Source organism: Oncorhynchus nerka, linkage group LG26 (genome assembly GCF_034236695.1).
Source record: "Oncorhynchus nerka isolate Pitt River linkage group LG26, Oner_Uvic_2.0, whole genome shotgun sequence".
Lineage (NCBI taxonomy): Eukaryota > Metazoa > Chordata > Actinopteri > Salmoniformes > Salmonidae > Oncorhynchus > Oncorhynchus nerka.
This window is the reverse complement of record NC_088421.1, coordinates 34,895,369-34,917,780: the sequence shown is the minus strand read 5'-3', so window position 1 is coordinate 34,917,780 and position 22,412 is coordinate 34,895,369. Positions and strand designations below refer to the sequence as shown.

At 39.1% G+C, this 22,412-nt stretch overlaps 1 protein-coding gene across 4 annotated transcripts in view; it reads right to left on the bottom strand.

The window, feature by feature from the left end:
- The window catches only part of LOC115125752 (somatostatin receptor type 5-like), a 37,546-nt gene that overhangs the window by 10,795 nt on the left and 4,339 nt on the right, over positions 1 to 22,412 (bottom strand). For all 4 annotated transcript variants that reach the window (XR_010461232.1, XM_065010554.1, XM_065010555.1 and 1 more), the window contains exon 2: positions 12,376 to 13,129. Coding sequence is in view for 3 of the 4 variants with exons in the window: in XM_065010554.1 (XP_064866626.1) it covers positions 12,376 to 13,125 (750 nt within the window). In the remaining variant the exon portion in view is untranslated. The remainder of the gene's footprint in view (positions 1 to 12,375; positions 13,130 to 22,412) is intronic.

Sequence of the window (22,412 nt, the reverse complement as noted above, 5' to 3'; positions counted from 1 at the left end):
TCCTCAAACAACTGGAATGGATCCTCAAACAAATGGAATGGGGTCTCAAACAAATGGAATGGATCCTCAAACAAATGGAATGGATCCTTAAACAACTGGAATGGGGTCTCAAACAAATGGAATGGATCCTCAAACAAATGGAATGGGGTCTCAAACAATTGGAATGGGGTCTCAAACAAATGGAATGGATCCTCAAACAAATGGAATGGATCCTCAAACAAATGGAATGGGGTCTCAAACAAATGGAATGGATCCTCAAAAAAATGGAATGGATCCTCAAACAACTGGAATGGATCCTCAAACAAATGGAATGGGGTCTCAAACAAATGGAATGGATCCTCAAACAAATGGAATGGATCGTCAAACAAATGGAATGGGGTCTCAAACAAATGGAATGGATCCTCAAACATATGTAATGGATCCTCAAACAAATGGAATGGGGTCTCAAACAAATGGGAAAACAAATGGAATAGTGTCTCAAACAATTGGAATGGGGTCTCAAACAAATGGAATGGATCCTCAAACAAATGGAATGGATCCTCAAACAACTGGAATGGATCCTCAAACAAATGGAATGGGGCCTCAAACAAATGGAATGGATCCTCAAACAAATGGAATGGGGTCTCAAACAAATGGAATGGATCCTCAAAAAAATGGAATGGATCCTCAAACAACTGGAATGGATCCTCAAACAAATGGAATGGGTTCTCAAACAAATGGAATGGATCCTCAAACAAATGGAATGGATCCTCAAACAACTGGAATGGGGTCTCAAACAAATGGAATGGATCCTCAAACATATGGAATGGATCCTCAAACAAATGGAATGGGGTCTCAAACAAATGGAATGGATACTCAAACAAATGGAATGGGGTCTCAAACAATTGGAATGGGGTCTCAAACAAATGGAATGGGGTCTCAAACAAATGGAATGGGGTCTCAAACAAATGGAATGGATCCTCAAACAAATGGAATGGATCCTCAAACAAATGGAATGGATCCTCAAACAAATGGAATGGATCCTCAAACAAATGGAATGGATCCTCAAACAAATGGAATGGGGTCTCAAACAAATGGAATGGGGTCTCAAACAAATGGAATGGATCCTCAAACAAATGGAATGGATCCTCAAACAACTGGAATGGGGTCTCAAACAAATGGAATGGATCCTCAAACATATGGAATGGATCCTCAAACAAATGGAATGGGGTCTCAAACAAATGGAATGGATCCTCAAACAAATGGAATGGGGTCTCAAACAATTGGAATGGGGTCTCAAACAAATGGAATGGATCCTCAAACAAATGGAATGGATCCTCAAACAAATGGAATGGATCCTCAAACAAATGGAATGGGGCCTCAAACAAATGGAATGGATCCTCAAACAAATGGAATGGGGTCTCAAACAAATGGAATGGGGTCTCAAACAAATGGAATGGATCCTCAAACAAATGGAATGGATCCTCAAACAACTGGAATGGATCCTCAAACAAATGGAATGGGGTCTCAAACAAATGGAATGGATCCTCAAACAAATGGAATGGATCCTCAAACAAATGGAATGGATCCTCAAACAAATGGAATGGATCCTCAAACAAATGGAATGGGGTCTCAAACAAATGGAATGGATCCTCAAACAAATGGAATAGATCCTCAAACAAATGGAATGGATCCTCAAACAAATGGAATGGATCCTCAAACAAATGGAATGGATCCTCAAACAAATGGAATGGGGTCTCAAACAAATGGAATGGGGTCTCAAACAAATGGAATGGTTCCTCAAACAAATGGAATGGATTCTCAAACAAATGGAATGGATCCTCAAACAAATGGAATGGGGTCTCAAACAAATGGAATGGATCCTCAAACAAATGGAATGGGGTCTCAAACAAATGGAATGGATCCTCAAACAAATGGAATGGATCCTCAAACAAATGGAATGGATCCTCAAACAAATGGAATGGGGGCTCAAACAAATGGAATGGGGTCTCAAACAAATGGAATGGATCCTCAAACAAATGGAATGGATCCTCAAACAAATGGAATGGATCCTCAAACAAATTAAATGGATCCTCAAACAAATGGAATGGGGGCTCAAACAAATGGAATGGGGTCTCAAACAAATGGAATGGGGGCTCAAACAAATTAAATGGATCCTCAAACAAATGGAATGGGGTCTCAAACAAATGGAATGGATCCTCAAACAAATGGAATGGGGGCTCAAACAAATGGAATGGGGTCTCAAACAAATGGAATGGATCCTCAAACAAATGGAATGGATCCTCAAACAAATGGAATGGGGTCTCAAACAAATGGAATGGGGGCTCAAACAAATGGAATGGATCCTTAAACAAATGGAATGGATCCTCAAACAAATGGAATGGGGTCTCAAACAAATGGAATGGGGGCTCAAACAAATGGAATGGATCCTCAAACAAATGGAATGGGGGCTCAAACAAATGGAATGGGGGCTCAAACAAATGGAATGGGGTCTCAAACAAATGGAATGGATCCTCAAACAAATGGAATGGGGTCTCAAACAAATGGAATGGATCCTCAAACAAATGGAATGGATCCTTAAACAACTGGAATGGGGTCTCAAACAAATGGAATGGATCCTCAAACAAATGGAATGGATCCTCAAACATATGTAATGGATCCTCAAACAAATGGAATGGGGTCTCAAACAAATGGAATGGATCCTCAAACATATGTAATGGATCCTCAAACAAATGGAATGGGGTCTCAAACAAATGGAATGGATCCTCAAACAAATGGAATAGTGTCTCAAACAATTGGAATGGGGTCTCAAACAAATGGAATGGATCCTCAAACAAATGGAATGGATCCTCAAACAACTGGAATGGATCCTCAAACAAATGGAATGGGGCCTCAAACAAATGGAATGGATCCTCAAACAAATGGAATGGGGTCTCAAACAAATGGAATGGATCCTCAAAAAAATGGAATGGATCCTCAAACAACTGGAATGGATCCTCAAACAAATGGAATGGGTTCTCAAACAAATGGAATGGATCCTCAAACAAATGGAATGGATCCTCAAACAACTGGAATGGGGTCTCAAACAAATGGAATGGATCCTCAAACATATGGAATGGATCCTCAAACAAATGGAATGGGGTCTCAAACAAATGGAATGGATACTCAAACAAATGGAATGGGGTCTCAAACAATTGGAATGGGGTCTCAAACAAATGGAATGGGGTCTCAAACAAATGTAATGGGGTCTCAAACAAATGGAATGGATCCTCAAACAAATGGAATGGATCCTCAAACAAATGGAATGGATCCTCAAACAAATGGAATGGATCCTCAAACAAATGGAATGGATCCTCAAACAAATGGAATGGGGTCTCAAACAAATGGAATGGATCCTCAAACAAATGGAATGGGGTCTCAAACAAATGGAATGGATCCTCAAACAAATGGAATGGATCCTCAAACAACTGGAATGGCGTCTCAAACAAATGGAATGGATCCTCAAACATATGGAATGGATCCTCAAACAAATGGAATGGGGTCTCAAACAAATGGAATGGATCCTCAAACAAATGGAATGGGGTCTCAAACAATTGGAATGGGGTCTCAAACAAATGGAATGGATCCTCAAACAAATGGAATGGATCCTCAAACAAATGGAATGGGGCCTCAAACAAATGGAATGGATCCTCAAACAAATGGAATGGGGTCTCAAACAAATGGAATGGATCCTCAAACAAATGGAATAGTGTCTCAAACAATTGGAATGGGGTCTCAAACAAATGGAATGGATCCTCAAACAAATGGAATGGATCCTCAAACAACTGGAATGGATCCTCAAACAAATGGAATGGGGCCTCAAACAAATGGAATGGATCCTCAAACAAATGGAATGGGGTCTCAAACAAATGGAATGGATCCTCAAAAAAATGGAATGGATCCTCAAACAACTGGAATGGATCCTCAAACAAATGGAATGGGTTCTCAAACAAATGGAATGGATCCTCAAACAAATGGAATGGATCCTCAAACAACTGGAATGGGGTCTCAAACAAATGGAATGGATCCTCAAACATATGGAATGGATCCTCAAACAAATGGAATGGGGTCTCAAACAAATGGAATGGATACTCAAACAAATGGAATGGGGTCTCAAACAATTGGAATGGGGTCTCAAACAAATGGAATGGGGTCTCAAACAAATGGAATGGGGTCTCAAACAAATGGAATGGATCCTCAAACAAATGGAATGGATCCTCAAACAAATGGAATGGATCCTCAAACAAATGGAATGGATCCTCAAACAAATGGAATGGATCCTCAAACAAATGGAATGGGGTCTCAAACAAATGGAATGGATCCTCAAACAAATGGAATGGGGTCTCAAACAAATGGAATGGATCCTCAAACAAATGGAATGGATCCTCAAACAACTGGAATGGGGTCTCAAACAAATGGAATGGATCCTCAAACATATGGAATGGATCCTCAAACAAATGGAATGGGGTCTCAAACAAATGGAATGGATCCTCAAACAAATGGAATGGGGTCTCAAACAATTGGAATGGGGTCTCAAACAAATGGAATGGATCCTCAAACAAATGGAATGGATCCTCAAACAAATGGAAAGGATCCTCAAACAAATGGAATGGGGCCTCAAACAAATGGAATGGATCCTCAAACAAATGGAATGGGGTCTCAAACAAATGGAATGGGGTCTCAAACAAATGGAATGGATCCTCAAACAAATGGAATGGATCCTCAAACAACTGGAATGGATCCTCAAACAAATGGAATGGGGTCTCAAACAAATGGAATGGATCCTCAAACAAATGGAATGGATCCTCAAACAAATGGAATGGATCCTCAAACAAATGGAATGGATCCTCAAACAAATGGAATGGGGTCTCAAACAAATGGAATGGATCCTCAAACAAATGGAATAGATCCTCAAACAAATGGAATGGATCCTCAAACAAATGGAATGGATCCTCAAACAAATGGAATGGATCCTCAAACAAATGGAATGGGGTCTCAAACAAATGGAATGGGGTCTCAAACAAATGGAATGGTTCCTCAAACAAATGGAATGGATTCTCAAACAAATGGAATGGATCCTCAAACAAATGGAATGGGGTCTCAAACAAATGGAATGGATCCTCAAACAAATGGAATGGGGTCTCAAACAAATGGAATGGATCCTCAAACAAATGGAATGGATCCTCAAACAAATGGAATGGATCCTCAAACAAATTAAATGGATCCTCAAACAAATGGAATGGTGGCTCAAACAAATGGAATGGGGTCTCAAACAAATGGAATGGATCCTCAAACAAATGGAATGGATCCTCAAACAAATGGAATGGATCCTCAAACAAATTAAATGGATCCTCAAACAAATGGAATGGGGGCTCAAACAAATGGAATGGGGTCTCAAACAAATGGAATGGGGGCTCAAACAAATTAAATGGATCCTCAAACAAATGGAATGGGGTCTCAAACAAATGGAATGGATCCTCAAACAAATGGAATGGGGGCTCAAACAAATGGAATGGGGTCTCAAACAAATGGAATGGATCCTCAAACAACTGGAATGGATCCTCAAACAAATGGAATGGGTTCTCAAACAAATGGAATGGATCCTCAAACAAATGGAATGGATCCTCAAACAACTGGAATGGGGTCTCAAACAAATGGAATGGATCCTCAAACATATGGAATGGATCCTCAAACAAATGGAATGGGGTCTCAAACAAATGGAATGGATACTCAAACAAATGGAATGGGGTCTCAAACAATTGGAATGGGGTCTCAAACAAATGGAATGGGGTCTCAAACAAATGGAATGGGGTCTCAAACAAATGGAATGGATCCTCAAACAAATGGAATGGATCCTCAAGCAAATGGAATGGATCCTCAAACAAATGGAATGGATCCTCAAACAAATGGAATGGATCCTCAAACAAATGGAATGGGGTCTCAAACAAATGGAATGGATCCTCAAACAAATGGAATGGGGTCTCAAACAAATGGAATGGATCCTCAAACAAATGGAATGGATCCTCAAACAACTGGAATGGGGTCTCAAACAAATGGAATGGATCCTCAAACATATGGAATGGATCCTCAAACAAATGGAATGGGGTCTCAAACAAATGGAATGGATCCTCAAACAAATGGAATGGGGTCTCAAACAATTGGAATGGGGTCTCAAACAAATGGAATGGATCCTCAAACAAATGGAATGGATCCTCAAACAAATGGAATGGATCCTCAAACAAATGGAATGGGGCCTCAAACAAATGGAATGGATCCTCAAACAAATGGAATGGGGTCTCAAACAAATGGAATGGGGTCTCAAACAAATGGAATGGATCCTCAAACAAATGGAATGGATCCTCAAACAACTGGAATGGATCCTCAAACAAATGGAATGGGGTCTCAAACAAATGGAATGGTTCCTCAAACAAATGGAATGGATTCTCAAACAAATGGAATGGATCCTCAAACAAATGGAATGGGGTCTCAAACAAATGGAATGGATCCTCAAACAAATGGAATGGGGTCTCAAACAAATGGAATGGATCCTCAAACAAATGGAATGGATCCTCAAACAAATGGAATGGATCCTCAAACAAATTAAATGGATCCTCAAACAAATGGAATGGGGGCTCAAACAAATGGAATGGGGTCTCAAACAAATGGAATGGATCCTCAAACAAATGGAATGGATCCTCAAACAAATGGAATGGATCCTCAAACAAATTAAATGGATCCTCAAACAAATGGAATGGGGGCTCAAACAAATGGAATGGGGTCTCAAACAAATGGAATGGGGGCTCAAACAAATTAAATGGATCCTCAAACAAATGGAATGGGGTCTCAAACAAATGGAATGGATCCTCAAACAAATGGAATGGGGGCTCAAACAAATGGAATGGGGTCTCAAACAAATGGAATGGATCCTCAAACAAATGGAATGGATCCTCAAACAAATGGAATGGGGTCTCAAACAAATGGAATGGATCCTCAAACAAATGGAATAGATCCTCAAACAAATGGAATGGATCCTCAAACAAATGGAATGGATCCTCAAACAAATGGAATGGGGTCTCAAACAAATGGAATGGGGTCTCAAACAAATGGAATGGATCCTCAAACAAATGGAATGGATCCTCAAACAAATGGAATGGATCTCAAACAAATGGAATGGGGTCTCAAACAAATGGAATGGTTCAAACAAATGGAATGGATTCTCAAACAAATGGAATGGATCCTCAAACAAATGGAATGGGGTCTCAAACAAATGGAATGGATCCTCAAACAAATGGAATGGGGTCTCAAACAAATGGAATGGATCCTCAAACAAATGGAATGGATCCTCAAACAAATGGAATGGATCCTCAAACAAATGGAATGGATCCTCAAACAAATGGAATGGGGCTCAAACAAATGGAATGGGGTCTCAAACAAATGGAATGGATCCTCAAACAAATGGAATGGATCCTCAAACAAATGGAATGGATCCTCAAACAAATGGAATGGATCCTCAAACAAATGGAATGGGGTCTGGAATGGGGTCAAACAAATGGAATGGGGGCTCAAACAAATGGAATGGATCCTCAAACAAATGGAATGGGGTCTCAAACAAATGGAATGGATCCTCAAACAAATGGAATGGGGTCTCAAACAAATGGAATGGGGTCTCAAACAAATGGAATGGATCCTCAAACAAATGGAATGGATCCTCAAACAAATGGAATGGGTTCTCAAACAAATGGAATGGATCCTCAAACAAATGGAATGGATCCTCAAACAAATGGAATGGGGTCTCAAACAAATGGAATGGGGTCTCAAACAAATGGAATGGATCCTCAAACAAATGGAATGGATCCTCAAACAACTGGAATGGATCTCAAACAAATGGAATGGATCCTCAAACAAATGGAATGGATCCTCAAACAAATGGAATGGATCTCAAACAAATGGAATGGATCCTCAAACAAATGGAATGGATCTCAAACAAATGGAATGGGGTCTCAAACAAATGGAATGGATCCTCAAACAAATGGAATGGATCCTCAAACAAATGGAATGGATCCTCAAACAAATGGAATGGATCCTCAAACAAATGGAATGGATCCTCAAACAAATGGAATGGGGTCTCAAACAAATGGAATGGGGTCTCAAACAAATGGAATGGATCCTCAAACAAATGGAATGGATCTCAAACAAATGGAATGGATCCTCAAACAAATGGAATGGGGTCTCAAACAAATGGAATGGATCCTCAAACAAATGGAATGGGGTCTCAAACAAATGGAATGGGGTCCTCAAACAAATGGAATGGGGTCTCAAACAAATGGAATGGGGTCTCAAACAAATGGAATGGATCCTCAAACAAATGGAATGGATCCTCAAACAAATGGAATGGATCCTCAAACAAATGGAATGGATCCTCAAACAAATGGAATGGATCCTCAAACAAATGGAATGGGGTCTCAAACAAATGGAATGGAGTCTCAAACAAATGGAATGGTTCCTCAAACAAATGGAATGGATTCTCAAACAAATGGAATGGATCCTCAAACAAATGGAATGGGGTCTCAAACAAATGGAATGGATACTCAAACAAATGGAATGGGGTCTCAAACAATTGGAATGGGGTCTCAAACAAATGGAATGGGGTCTCAAACAAATGGAATGGGGTCTCAAACAAATGGAATGGATCCTCAAACAAATGGAATGGATCCTCAAGCAAATGGAATGGATCCTCAAACAAATGGAATGGATCCTCAAACAAATGGAATGGATCCTCAAACAAATGGAATGGGGTCTCAAACAAATGGAATGGATCCTCAAACAAATGGAATGGGGTCTCAAACAAATGGAATGGATCCTCAAACAAATGGAATGGATCCTCAAACAACTGGAATGGGGTCTCAAACAAATGGAATGGATCCTCAAACAAATGGAATGGATCCTCAAACAAATGGAATGGGGTCTCAAACAAATGGAATGGATCCTCAAACAAATGGAATGGATCTCAAACAAATGGAATGGGGTCTCAAACAAATGGAATGGATCCTCAAACAAATGGAATGGATCCTCAAACAAATGGAATGGATCCTCAAACAAATGGAATGGGGCCTCAAACAAATGGAATGGATCCTCAAACAAATGGAATGGGGTCTCAAACAAATGGAATGGGGTCTCAAACAAATGGAATGGATCCTCAAACAAATGGAATGGATCCTCAAACAAATGGAATGGATCCTCAAACAAATGGAATGGGGTCTCAAACAAATGGAATGGATCCTCAAACAAATGGAATGGATCCTCAAACAAATGGAATGGATCCTCAAACAAATGGAATGGATCCTCAAACAAATGGAATGGGGTCTCAAACAAATGGAATGGATCCTCAAACAAATGGAATAGATCCTCAAACAAATGGAATGGATCCTCAAACAAATGGAATGGATCCTCAAACAAATGGAATGGATCCTCAAACAAATGGAATGGGGTCTCAAACAAATGGAATGGGGTCTCAAACAAATGGAATGGATCCTCAAACAAATGGAATGGATTCTCAAACAAATGGAATGGATCCTCAAACAAATGGAATGGGGTCTCAAACAAATGGAATGGATCAAACAAATGGAATGGGGTCTCAAACAAATGGAATGGATCCTCAAACAAATGGAATGGATCCTCAAACAAAAACAAATGGAATGGATCCTCAAACAAATGGAATGGATCCTCAAACAAATGGAATGGGGCTCAAACAAATGGAATGGGGTCTCAAACAAATGGAATGGATCCTCAAACAAATGGAATGGATCCTCAAACAAATGGAATGGATCCTCAAACAAATGGAATGGATCCTCAAACAAATGGAATGGGGGCTCAAACAAATGGAATGGGGTCTCAAACAAATGGAATGGGGGCTCAAACAAATTAAATGGATCCTCAAACAAATGGAATGGGGTCTCAAACAAATGGAATGGATCCTCAAACAAATGGAATGGGGGCTCAAACAAATGGAATGGGGTCTCAAACAAATGGAATGGATCCTCAAACAAATGGAATGGATCTCAAACAAATGGAATGGGGTCTCAAACAAATGGAATGGGGGCTCAAACAAATGGAATGGATCCTCAAACAAATGGAATGGATCCTCAAACAAATGGAATGGATCTCAAACAAATGGAATGGGGTCTCAAACAAATGGAATGGGATCCTCAAACAAATGGAATGGGGGCTCAAACAAATGGAATGGGGTCTCAAACAAATGGAATGGGGTCTCAAACAAATGGAATGGATCCTCAAACAAATGGAATGGGGTCTCAAACAAATGGAATGGATCCTCAAACAAATGGAATGGATCCTCAAACAAAATGGGGTCTCAAACAAATGGAATGGATCCTCAAACAAATGGAATGGATCCTCAAACAAATGGAATGGATCCTCAAACAAATGGAATGGGGTCTCAAACAAATGGAATGGATCCTCAAACAAATGGAATGGATCCTCAAACAAATGGAATGGGGTCTCAAACAAATGGAATGGATCCTCAAACAAATGGAATGGTCTCAAACAAATGGAATGGGGTCTCAAACAAATGGAATGGATCCTCAAACAAATGGAATGGATCCTCAAACAACTGGAATGGATCCTCAAACAAATGGAATGGATCCTCAAACAAATGGAATGGATCCTCAAACAAATGGAATGGGGTCTCAAACAAATGGAATGGATCCTCAAACAAATGGAATGGATCCTCAAACAAATGGAATGGGGTCTCAAACAAATGGAATGGGGTCTCAAACAAATGGAATGGATCCTCAAACAAATGGAATGGGGTCTCAAACAAATGGAATGGGGTCTCAAACAAATGGAATGGATCCTCAAACAAATGGAATGGATCCTCAAACAAATGGAATGGGGTCTCAAACAAATGGAATGGATCTCAAACAAATGGAATGGGGTCAAACAAATGGAATGGGGTCTCAAACAAATGGAATGGATCAAACAAATGGAATGGGGTCTCAAACAAATGGAATGGATCCTCAAACAAATGGAATGGGGAATGGATCCTCAAACAAATGGAATGGAATGGATCCTCAAACAAATGGAATGGGAATGTCTCAAACAAATGGAATGGATCCTCAAACAAATGGAATGGATCCTCAAACAAATGGAATGGGGTCTCAAACAAATGGAATGGATCCTCAAACAAATGGAATGGGGTCTCAAACAATTGGAATGGGGTCTCAAACAAATGGAATGGATCCTCAAACAAATGGAATGGATCCTCAAACAAATGGAATGGGGCCTCAAACAAATGGAATGGATCCTCAAACAAATGGAATGGGGTCTCAAACAAATGGAATGGGGTCTCAAACAAATGGAATGGATCCTCAAACAAATGGAATGGATCCTCAAACAACTGGAATGGATCCTCAAACAAATGGAATGGGGTCTCAAACAAATGGAATGGATCCTCAAACAAATGGAATGGATCCTCAAACAAATGGAATGGATTCTCAAACAAATGGAATGGATCCTCAAACAAATGGAATGGGGTCTCAAACAAATGGAATGGATCCTCAAACAAATGGAATGGGGTCTCAAACAAATGGAATGGATCCTCAAACAAATGGAATGGATCCTCAAACAAATGGAATGGATCCTCAAACAAATTAAATGGATCCTCAAACAAATGGAATGGGGGCTCAAACAAATGGAATGGGGTCTCAAACAAATGGAATGGATCCTCAAACAAATGGAATGGATCCTCAAACAAATGGAATGGATCCTCAAACAAATTAAATGGATCCTCAAACAAATGGAATGGGGGCTCAAACAAATGGAATGGGGTCTCAAACAAATGGAATGGGGGCTCAAACAAATTAAATGGATCCTCAAACAAATGGAATGGGGTCTCAAACAAATGGAATGGATCCTCAAACAAATGGAATGGGGGCTCAAACAAATGGAATGGGGTCTCAAACAAATGGAATGGATCCTCAAACAAATGGAATGGATCCTCAAACAAATGGAATGGGGTCTCAAACAAATGGTATGGGGGCTCAAACAAATGGAATGGATCCTCAAACAAATGGAATGGATCCTCAAACAAATGGAATGGGGTCTCAAACAAATGGAATGGGGGCTCAAACAAATGGAATGGATCCTCAAACAAATGGAATGGGGGCTCAAACAAATGGAATGGGGGCTCAAACAAATGGAATGGGGTCTCAAACAAATGGAATGGATCCTCAAACAAATGGAAGGGACCTTAAACAATGAACAAACAATGAACAACATAAGACTAAAGAGGATGTGGGTTATAGTACAACCCAACTATACCTTGATGATGATGAGCAGGTAGCAGAGGCAGATGATCAGCAGGGGGCCGAAGAAGCCCAAGATGGCCGTGTAGAGGATGAAGACCGTTGACCACAGCTCCTGGGGATCGGGCCAGCTCATGTTGCACGAGTTGAAGCGGTCCTGAACATCTGAGTAGATGGTGACCGGCAGCACCACCACGAACGACACCACCCACACCAGCCCGTTTATGATCTTAGCCACCTTCGGCTGCCGCCACTTGACGCTCCGAATGGGGTGCACCACGGCCAGGTAGCGGTCAATGCTCATCACGGTCAGGCAGAAGGTGCTGGTGAACTGGTTGATGGAGTCTACCGTCATGACCACGCGGCACAGAAACTCCCCGAACGGCCAATAAGAGAGCACGTTCTGGGTGGTCAGGAAGGGAAGTCCTAAGATGTACAATTCATCTGCCAGGGCTAAGTTCAGAAGGTACATGTTGGTGACAGTCTTCATCTTGGCATAGCGCAGGACCACGTAGATGGCCAGCGTGTTGCCCAGGAGGCCCACCATGAATACAGTCATAGAGATTACTGCCGTGATAACGGTGCTGCTGTCCTGGAAGGGAGCGCTCTCGCCGGACTCATTCATGAAGAGGTTGGTGACCGTGGAGTAGCCCCTGGAGGAGGAGAGGTTGAAATCCCCAGGGATGGAGGTGCAGTCTTGGGGATTCATAGCGGGGAGGTGGGGGTGGGGGTGGAGGTCAGGGAGATGAATCAGGAAATGGCCCATAAGGCTGAAAATAAAAATAGTCAGTTATTGAGGATGGAAAATAGACATTCTAATAGACATTCTAATGGACATTTTGAAAAGAACAGAATAGAAGAATAATATAGAATAAATTAGAATAGAATTGAACATCATTAATCATTCTGACATTTGTCTATGAAAACCATCTTATGGATGAGAGGTTGAGTGATGTTTCAATGTTTGTGTTATGTAATAGTGTGATATTTCACCTTTTCTACTATACTGCTTCACCACTCCACTTTGTTCACCCACAACAGCACATGGACATTCTCTGGGCAGGGGGCCCATATTGACACTGTTCACTCTGTACTTCATCAGAAAAACAGACTACCTCAGGCAGGTATGCATGCACTTCTTCCACGTATTCCTCCTGCCTTAATACGAAGTGGTCACCCTGCAACTGACTTGGTAAATAGCTGAAGGATGGGGTTGGAGAAATGTAACCAAAGTGGTCACCCTGCAACTGACTTGGTAAATAGCTGAAGGATGGGGTTGGAGAAATGTAACCAAAGTTGTCACCCTGCAACTGACTTGGTAAATAGCTGAAGGATGGGGTTGGAGAAATGTAACCAAAGTGGTCACCCTGCAACTGACTTGGTAAATAGCTGAAGGATGGGGTTGGAGAAATGTAACCAAAGTGGTCACCCTGCAACTGACTTGGTAAATAGCTGAAGAATGGGGTTAGAGAAATGTAACCAAAGTGGTCACCCTGCAACTGACTTGGTAAATAGCTGAAGGATGGGGTTGGAGAAATGTAACCAGTTCATATACAGAGCTATGGATGCAAGGACAGACCATCCAGACCATCCAAATTATATTTTTAACCTTGTTTTGAGGCTATAAAATGTTTGTTTACAATTGCATTGTTTACAAACAAAGTGGTAAAACATGGTTATATTTGGGTTCTGATGGGGTTCTGTTTGGTTCTGATGGGGTAAGACAGTGGAACTAAACTCTTATACTCTTCAATGGGTTTATATTATGAATTCTGAAGAATGGACGTAACAATCTGGCTAGTCTGTCAATGGCGTGCAAGTCCTGGACAATGCTGGGTGTATCTGATTGAAGACTCGGTCAAGGCTAGGTCAAGGGTTGACATTTTATTGTTCATGATGGGTCAGTGTTTCTGAGTAAACCCCTACTAGCTCCTGAAACCTGTTGCGCCAATAAGTGGTCTGATGTGGGGATTCATTGAACCGCAGTCCAAAACATTGGAATGACGTCCATTCAACAGCCTAGTGTTGTGACTATAAACAATTGCATGTGGAATGGAGGCGAAGTTGCATAAATCGGTTTGACATTTCTGTCAATCTAAATCAAAACTATTGTAAGGACATAATTGTCTGACTCTATTAGCGCAAAATCATGACAGTTTCTATTTTCACTCATGAAAAATTGCACTTTCCAGTGCCCAGAAATTGGTTATATAATATTCAAATTTATACAGAAAATAAAGTAAACATAACATGACTTTGTTTAATAACTTATGTTCGTGCCATTTACAGAGGCAAACCGCAGTTACTACATCCATTTTTGCACCGTTAAATGATTGATATATAGCCATTGATTCTTGAATAATATACTTTATCAAAGCCTCATGAGCTTAGTTCAACTGTAGGAACCCATCAGAAGCCAAAATATAAGCTTGTTTTATGTCAATGTTTGTAAACAAAGTCCATGTAAACAACCACTATAGCTTTAAAACATGGTAAAACTATCATTTCAATCTCATGGATGGTGAGTCCTTGCATCCATAGCTTTGTCTATGAATTTGTGAGTGGTTATATTACTCAAGTCCCGCCCCTCAGCTGTTTACCAATACAAGTGGCGGGGTGACTGCTTTGTAATATGTTGAACTGCAGATTGCCCCTTCAAACTACACTTTGCGAACTATAAAGGCCCAATCTCGGTTTACCCAGAACTAAAATCTCACGTAATTCGTTTTTTTAATGTTTACGTAGTCTGTCCATAAAAGATTCATAATGGACACATTGAAGATAAACTGCCAGTGGGTTGATTTTAATTTCTTATAAACCTAATTTCTTATGCAGATTAATAACAGTATATTACACAGTGACAGTCATTCCCACATTAAGATTAAAAATGTTGGAAAAAGCCACTAAATGTCCATTACTGGCATAAGCCCACATGAGTGAAAAACTCATTATTGCAGTTAAAATAAATAGAAAAGGACTCTTCCTAAGACAATGTGTGTGCTTTCCAGCTTGTCTTGAAGTATTTATGGTTGATAGGATAGGATAGACTGAAAATGTGAAAGTTGGTTTGGTGTCTCTAGCTTGTACAGGTCAAGTTTAAAATGTCCAGTTTTTGTAATGATATTTACAGAATACACATGGTATACACCATCCAACAAAATGCTTACAGGACATTCATGTTCTGGAAACTTTTTCCCCGAAACGAATAATCAGAATCATGTTCTGTGCATGTGTTATTTAATACACACATTCAAGTCTGTCTCTTTACTTGATGCTTTAGTCACCCTCTTCTGAAGCCTCAACCACTTTGACCGAGATGATGATGTCACCTATGTCTCTGCCTCATATTTCTGAACAGCTGGAATAAAAACCTGTTGGCGACTCGAACAAACATTCAAAAAATATAAACACGGAGGGTACAAAACATCTGAATGACACACATACACAATCCATGTCTCAATGGTCTCTAGGCTTAAACATCCTTCTTTTACCCATCTCCTCCCCTTCATCTACACTGATTGAAGTGGATTTAACAAGTGACATCAATAAAGGATCATATCTTTCACCTGGATTCACCTGGTCAGTCTATGTCATGGAAAGAGCAGGTGTTCCTAATGTTTTGTCCTCTCTCTCTGTGTGTGTGTGTGTGTGTGTGTGTGTGTGTGTGTGTGTGTGTGTGTGTGTGTGTGTGTGTGTGTGTGTATTTAGGCCAGCTAGATGTATATATATATATATATATATATATATATATATATATATATATATATATAAAGGCTATCTGTCTGATCTGTCTGTTGTAACGGATATTGCTTGCACATCGAATTGCTACATTCTGCCTGTCTGTGGCTTGCTTTTTGCTATGCTGTGTACATCTAGCTGGCCTAAATAGCTGCATGAAGGCCAACTCCTCTCCTGAAAGAAGAACATGAAATTGCTAGACTGCCTGTTGTGTCGTTGTCATGTTTGCTTTGATTACTGTTACAACAGACAATGAACTAAGTTTGTTTGAACAAGCAGCAGGGGAGTCACGAAATGAGTGAGCACTAAGGCAACAGCTGAAAGGACTCGATCCTGCACACGCGCAAAAATCTCAGTATCTTTAGCGTAGCCACTCTGTATAATTTAACGTTTTTAAAATCTTAAAGTTGTATTTGTAGCTGAAATGGTTCAAGTTTATTAGCATTATATCTATATACATAGAGTATACCAAACATTAGGAACACCTTCCTAATATTGAGTTGCACCCCCCACCCCCCCCCCTCCTGGCACCTACTACCATACCCCATTCAAAGGCACTTCAATCATTTATCTTACCCATTCACCTGCTGAATGGCACACAGACACAATCCATGTCTCAGTTGTCTCAAGGCTTAACAATCCTTCTTTAACCCATCTCCTCCCCTTCATCTACACTGATTGAAGTGGATTTAACAAGTGACATCAATAAAGGATCATATCTTTCACCTGGATTCACCTGGTCAGTCTATGTCATGGAAAGTGAGTGTTTTCCTAATGTTATGTCATTATAGTTTCTAAAGGTTTTATAGAACTTGAAGTTAGGACAGCCTAAGCATCTTAAAGTTGGTCTTGTAGCCAAGGAGCAGGACCGTTTTGAATAGCTACCACTGTATTCGTATGCTTCTCATTCAAACCCATGTTCATTTATGCAAATGTTAAATGGTTATAAATCCAAAAAGTATAAATAGTATCAACAAGCTGTATGCAAGCCATCTGAGTTGAGTCAGTCTGCACATTTCAACATTGGATTGAAGTTCATAGCTTAACCCTGTAAGACCCATGGTTGAACAAATGCAATGCTTCCAAAAAATTTGATTGTGTACAGGTCCTAAACTAAAACATCATGACAAACACTACCTAGTGCATCTCCTTAGACCCAGATGTATCTCTGAGCAGTATGTGTTGTGTGTCTGTATGATTATTGTGGCATCAGTAGACTCTGAAACATCAGAAACCTGTCCACTTGTCTAAGACTACACCAATCCACCAAACAAGCATATGTTGTAAGCCATCCATGCAAGTACATGAAATTAAATATTTTTTCCTTCTTCTCTAAGATGTAGTGATTATGATAAAATAAAAACATTTCAGAAACAAACATTCTGAGCCAGAGCTAGACTCAGATTTGTAAGTGCTGCAACATTGGGCTTAAAGGGTTGCCAAACTGAGACATAGAACCACATTCATATTTGATAGACAATTTAGAGAGATGGTTTACCTTCCAACATCAAAATAACTCAAATGTATATATTTCAACAACAAACCACAAAATTGTGATTTTGAGGTCAGAATACTGCAATTACGTTCATTCATTTGATGTTAAAGAAGTAAGGTCAAATTGTGATTTAGGAGGTCAGAATACTGCAATTACGTTCATTCATTTGATGTTAAAGAAGTAAGGTCAAATTGTGATTTAGGAGGTCAGAATACTGCAATTACGTTCATTCATTTGATGTTAAAGAAGTAAGGTCAAATTGTGATTTAGGAGGTCAGAATACTGCAATTACGTTCATTCATTTGATGTTAAAGAAGTAAGGTCAAATTGGGATTTAGGAGGTGCCTAAACCTCCTGACAACAATACTGACAGCAACCCTTATCACATCATACTATAGGTCATGGGGGGACCTACACTTTTTGGGGAGAAAGTCAGTAACTGTGAGAAAGTCAGTTCTGGTTACTTTTTAAAGGGGCACTCTGCTCCAAAATGATGGAGCTGCTCCAAAATAAAATGATGCTGACATTTAAAATATACTTTCCCCCTCCAGAAATGAGCCCAATAACATATTGGACAATACTATCAGGCAGGGGTTATCATTATCGCCTGATGTAGCCCATATGATGCAACATAGTGTTTGTAAATAAACAGCCTGAGGGTTACCCATCTGCATTTGCCCCATTTGGCTAATCATTAGCTAGATCACAACCTCTAAAGTATAAACATTAGGCTAATCATTAGCTAGATCACAACCTCTAAAGTATAAACATTAGGCTAACCATTAGCTAGATCACAACCTCTAAAGTATAAACATTAGGCTAATCATTAGCTAGATCACAACCTCTAAAGTATAAACATTAGGCTAATCATTAGCTAGATCACAACCTCTAAAGTATAAACATTAGGCTAATCATTAGCTAGATCACAAACCTCTAAAGTATAAACATTAGGCTAATCATTACCTAGATCACAACCTCTAAAGTATAAACATTAGGCTAATCATTAGCTAGATCACAACCTCTAAAGTATAAACATTAGGCTAATCATTAGCTAGATCACAACCTCTAAAGTATAAACATTAGGCTAACCATTAGCTAGATCACAACCTAAAGTATAAACATTAGCTAATATTAGCTAGATCACAACCTCTAAAGTATAAACATTAGGCTAATCATTATTAGCTAGATCACAAACCTCTAAAGATCACAAACCTCTAAAGTATAAACATTAGGCTAATCATTAGCTAGATCACAACCTCTAAAGTATAAACATTAGGCTAATCATTAGCTAGATCACAACCTCTAAAGTATAAACATTAGGCTAATCATTAGCTAGATCACAACCTCTAAAGTATAAACATTAGGCTATCTTGTTGCTAGTTGGCAACACATTAATGACTTGAATGCCTCCCCCCCAATTTAAACCCTGGTTATGTCTCCAAGTTAAGCCATAAAGGAACAAAATATTACTAAAAGAAAGTTACATAGAAAATCCACAAAACATTTGATCTTTTAAAAAATATATGTTTTTGAGGGCAAAATACAAAATGTGGATTGGTCAAGTTGATACATTTAGCAATTTCAGACAAAACCACCAAAGTCCCTGTGCCCAAGAAAGCGTAGGTAACCTGCCTAAATGACTACCGCTTTGAAAGGCCAGTGATGGCTCATATCAACTCCTTCATCTGGAAACGCTAGACCCACTCCAATTTGCATACCCCCTCAATAGATCCACAGATGATGCAATCTGCCCTTACTTTAAAAATAAAAATAAAAAAATAATCAAAGGCCTATTACAAGTATTTCTGAAGGGTAATATATTTTTTCCTCATTTGGATGTATGCTGGCTTCTTAATGTTACCATTGTAATGCACATTTCAAATGTTTCTGGTTCGAAAAGTATAAATAGTATCAAAAAGCTGTGCGCAATTATTAAATTGTTTCAGTCTGCATATTTCAACATTTGTTTGGTTTTGATAGCTTAACGGTTCAAGAAGAGTAGCGTTAAGGTTTGACCATTCAAGTGGTATTTTAAGGGTCTGCAATAAACCATTTATTAGCCATTTATTAATTGTTTGTTCACCATTTATTAAGCATTACTCCCACATGAATAAACCATTTACTAATCAAGTGAAGTATTTTTGCATTCTTTCATCTAAAGTGAGTGCTATGTATATAAATCCTCCATAAATGTTTGGAGTGAGCAGTGTAAGAAAGATGGCATGCCATTGGTAGACATTCTGTAGTCCCTGGTAAGAGAATAAGCACACAACACAGGATGTTAAAGGAAATATATACGTGTGAATAATTAGCTTACTAACGTTCATAAATGTGGGAGTAATGATTCATAAATGGTAAGCAAATGCCCTTTAAATGCCTTATAAATGGTTCATTATGGACCCTTAAAATAAAGTGTTACAGGCACTTTTATTGCCCTTGAAATGCATTTGGTGAAATGCACTTAAGAAATGTTGTAGTAGAAAAGGTATAAATAGAAGGGAAAAAATCTCAAGCAATCGAAGTTGGGGTTGTTTAGTGTTGAATGCGTAAGCGGTTTAAGTGCTAGAGTGAGTGGAAGAAATAGACAAACTACAAAAGTACATTTCCTAAAGAACATTTGTGTGCTTGATAGCTTGTCTTAAAGTATTTATAGTTTTGAAATACGTTATAGTAGTGATAGTGACTGCAGTACCCTTACAGGAAAAACCATATCCATTTCATATGTGATCTTATGTGACGTTAATGTGATAACATGTGACAACATGTAAAAGAAACATGTGACAACATGTAAAAGAAACATGTGACAACATGTAAAAGAAACATGTGACAACATGAAACTACACATATAAAAACATGATCCCATGTGAAATAAATGCGACAACATGGGGATGTAAAATTTCATACCATGAAACTATGTGACAACTTTTTAAAGTTTTTCCCGTTAAAGTGCAAGTTAGATTTTCAAGTGACAGTTTTTGACATGTGAAAATTAAATTCCACATGTGAAAGTTAAGTTTTCACATGTAAAAATGCTCATTTAATTTTCATGTGAAAATTGAAATGAGTGAAAACATGTTATTCTCTTCATGTGATTTTTTGTTGTTGTAAGAGAAGTAATGAAATGGAGGTTTTAAGTTAGTGGTATGTTGTTCAGCTAAAATGGTGTACAAATCTTGTATCATTGACAATATGATTACATTTGGCATGATCACGTAGTAGTGACTTTTCAATATGACCCCACCTGGGTATGCTGATGTTTCTGCTGCACCACAAAGTCTGTAACCTTCTCAGAAGGCAGATTCAGTACCTATAAAACATCTCTGCACTTAGCAAAAGAGTGCCATCTGCACTGCTATTTTAGGTATCACTTCATCTGACTATTCTCTCACCATTCATTCTATTTACTTATTTCAGCCATTAGATATTTTTTGTATAGTTGTCTAATGTTATTATGTTTAAATGTTACTCCTGAATCACTATGATAAATCAAATAGTTTTTCTTCATACAATGCTGAGATTTACTTTGAAGTCCAAAGTGTACAGGTGAACTCAGTGTACAGGTGAACTCAGTGTACAGGTGAACTCAGTTATTCATACAGCCATGGTGGCATAGCAGGAGAATCAGAATACCGGGAACTAAGAAGTTCTGAGTTCAAATCCCAGGTGAGAACATGTTGACTAATAATGACTGTATAAATATACATACACAATGTAATCATGTACATCACATTTGTAAGTTGAAAACACTGTGGTTATTTCAGGATGTTCCAGGGACATCCTAACGACACATTTTTGCTTGCAGTGCATTATGTGAACATTTTAATTCACATGTGGGCGGCAGGGTAGCCTAGTGGTTAGAGCGTTGGACTAGTAACCGAAAGGTTGTAAATTCAAACCCCCGAGCTGACAAGATACAAATCTGTCGTTCTGCCCCTGAACAGGCAGTTAACCCACTGTTCCTAGGCCATCATTGAAAAGAATAATTTGTTCTTAACTGACTTGCCTAGTAAAATAAAGGTTAAAAAAAATAAAAAATAATGTGAAGGTTAATGTGAAATATCATCACTTGTGAAGTGTTCCAAAACCACATGATTTCACATGTGAAAGGTTATGTGAACACTTGTGGAAATCCCCATGGTGATGAAAATGCCCTCCTACATACCACTTACCTTTTACACAGAAAAATGGTTGGATGGAAACGTGGTAACTATCTGCAAACCTGCATGGTGACATTCTTTCCACACCTCTTCTTTGGCTGCATTTACACAGGCAGCCCAATTCGGATATTTAGCTGCTTATTGGTCTTTTGACCAATCAGATCAGCTCTTTTGACAATAATTGGGCAAAAGATCAGAATTTGGCTACCTGTGTAATATTCTTTCTCTCCAATTGTCATGTCACACATAACAAAGGCATGGTTTTCTATAGTCAAATTCAAATTCCTGTCAACGCGCCCTGCAACAAGAAGGAACTGGAAAAGTGGCATATCTGTTCATTTGAAACTCTGGATGATGGCCTTGTGAACTATCTTATGACATTTTTAGCTAACCACATTGGAACATTCTTATCTTTAAGGACATGGATGTCCTGGCAATAAATCAGCTCATCTCCGGGTGACTTCAGTCACAGTAAAATGCTATGATAAGTGACGCTGGGCAAATACCTAACGTCAAGTCAGATAGTTTCACATTCAGTCATTGAACTAATAAAAAAACTGGACACAGGCAATGCTGCATATCAATGCAAAAGCCTGCAGGCAAAAAAATTTCATGCATTGAGTTGTTCACATTTTACAATTGTATAATACATATAAAGTTGGT